Source organism: Ailuropoda melanoleuca, unplaced genomic scaffold (assembly GCF_002007445.2).
Source record: "Ailuropoda melanoleuca isolate Jingjing unplaced genomic scaffold, ASM200744v2 unplaced-scaffold29171, whole genome shotgun sequence".
NCBI classification, from domain to species: Eukaryota; Metazoa; Chordata; class Mammalia; order Carnivora; family Ursidae; genus Ailuropoda; species Ailuropoda melanoleuca.
In genome coordinates this window covers 1-1,831 of record NW_023199583.1, presented here as the reverse complement: position 1 = coordinate 1,831, position 1,831 = coordinate 1, and the positions used below count along the sequence as shown (strand labels likewise).

At 52.8% G+C, this 1,831-nt stretch overlaps 1 protein-coding gene across 1 annotated transcript; it reads left to right on the top strand.

Moving 5' to 3' along the window:
* The first annotated feature begins 371 nt into the window (after positions 1-371).
* LOC117798238 (rab GDP dissociation inhibitor beta-like) lies at positions 372-1,718 on the top strand. The gene has a single exon (XM_034650657.1). The coding sequence runs from the start codon at positions 372-374 to the stop codon at positions 1,716-1,718; it is 1,347 nt and encodes a 448-aa protein (XP_034506548.1).
* The last annotated feature ends 113 nt before the right edge of the window (positions 1,719-1,831 follow it).

The window sequence follows — 1,831 nt, the reverse complement described above, 5'->3', positions numbered from 1 at the left end:
GAAAGTGCATCAATCACACCCCTGGAAGATCTGTACAAAAGGTTTAGCCTGCCGGGGTCCCTCCCGGAGTCGATGGGCCGAGGAAGAGACTGGAACGTGGACCTGATTCCTAAATTCCTGATGGCCAACGGCCAGTTGGTCAAGATGCTTCTCTACACAGAAGTCACTCGCTACCTGGACTTCAAGGTGATTGAAGGAAGCTTTGTCTACAAGGGAGGGAAAATCTACAAAGTTCCTTCGACTGAGGCAGAAGCACTTGCATCCAGTCTGATGGGCTTGTTTGAGAAAAGGCGCTTCCGAAAGTTCTTGGTGTGCGTGGCCAACTTTGATGAGAACGACGCCCGCACATTTGNCGCCTGGTCGCCGCCGCCATGAACGAGCAGTATGACGTGATCGTCTTGGGCACCGGCCTCACGGAATGCATTCTCTCTGGCATTATGTCTGTAAATGGCAAGAAGGTCCTGCATATGGATCGCAACAGTTATTATGGAGGTGAAAGTGCATCAATCACACCCCTGGAAGATCTGTACAAAAGGTTTAGCCTGCCGGGGTCCCTCCCGGAGTCGATGGGCCGAGGAAGAGACTGGAACGTGGACCTGATTCCTAAATTCCTGATGGCCAACGGCCAGTTGGTCAAGATGCTTCTCTACACAGAAGTCACTCGCTACCTGGACTTCAAGGTGATTGAAGGAAGCTTTGTCTACAAGGGAGGGAAAATCTACAAAGTTCCTTCGACTGAGGCAGAAGCACTTGCATCCAGTCTGATGGGCTTGTTTGAGAAAAGGCGCTTCCGAAAGTTCTTGGTGTGCGTGGCCAACTTTGATGAGAACGACGCCCGCACATTTGAGGGGATCGATCCCAAGAAGACCACCATGCGTGACGTCTACAAGAAGTTTGACCTGGGCCAGGACGTGATTGACTTCACAGGCCATGCCCTGGCCCTGTACAGAACAGATGACTACCTAGACCAGCCTTGCCAAGAAACCATCAACAGGATTAAACTGTACAGTGAATCTCTGGCAAGATATGGCAAGAGCCCCTACCTTTATCCTCTCTATGGCTTGGGAGAACTCCCCCAGGGATTTGCCAGGTTAAGCGCCATCTACGGAGGCACCTACATGTTGAACAAACCGATTGAAGAGATCGTCATAGAGAACGGCAAGGTGGTTGGAGTGAAGTCAGAAGGGGAGATTGCCCGTTGCAAGCAGCTCATCTGCGACCCCAGCTACGTCCCGGAGAGGGTGAAGAAGGTGGGCCGGGTCATCCGGGTCATCTGTATCATGAGCCACCCAATCAAGAACACCAACGATGCCAATTCGTGCCAAATCATCATTCCCCAGAACCAGGTTAACAGGAAGTCAGATATCTACGTCTGCATGATCTCCTCTGCGCACAACGTGGCCGCCCAGGGGAAGTACATCGCCATTGTGAGTACAACAGTGGAGACCAACGATCCGGAGAAGGAGATCAAGCCAGCCATGGAACTCCTGGAGCCCATCGAGCAGAAGTTTGTCAGCGTCAGCAACTTGTACGCACCGACCGACCTGGGCAGGGAAAGCCAGATCTTTATTTCCCGCACCTACGACTCCACCACCCACTTCGAGACGACGTGCGATGACATCAAGGACATTTACAAGCGGATGATGGGGTGCGACTTTGACTTTGAGGAGATGAAACGCAAGAAGAACGACATCTACGGGGAGGATGAGCAGCAGTGAGGGGGCCTGGAGTCCTGACCTCGGCCTCCGTCAGCAGGTCGACGCATCTGCACAGAGGAACGTCCAAGCAAGCACCCTGTGAAGTTCGATATTGTAAGGCCTCAACCCCCCCA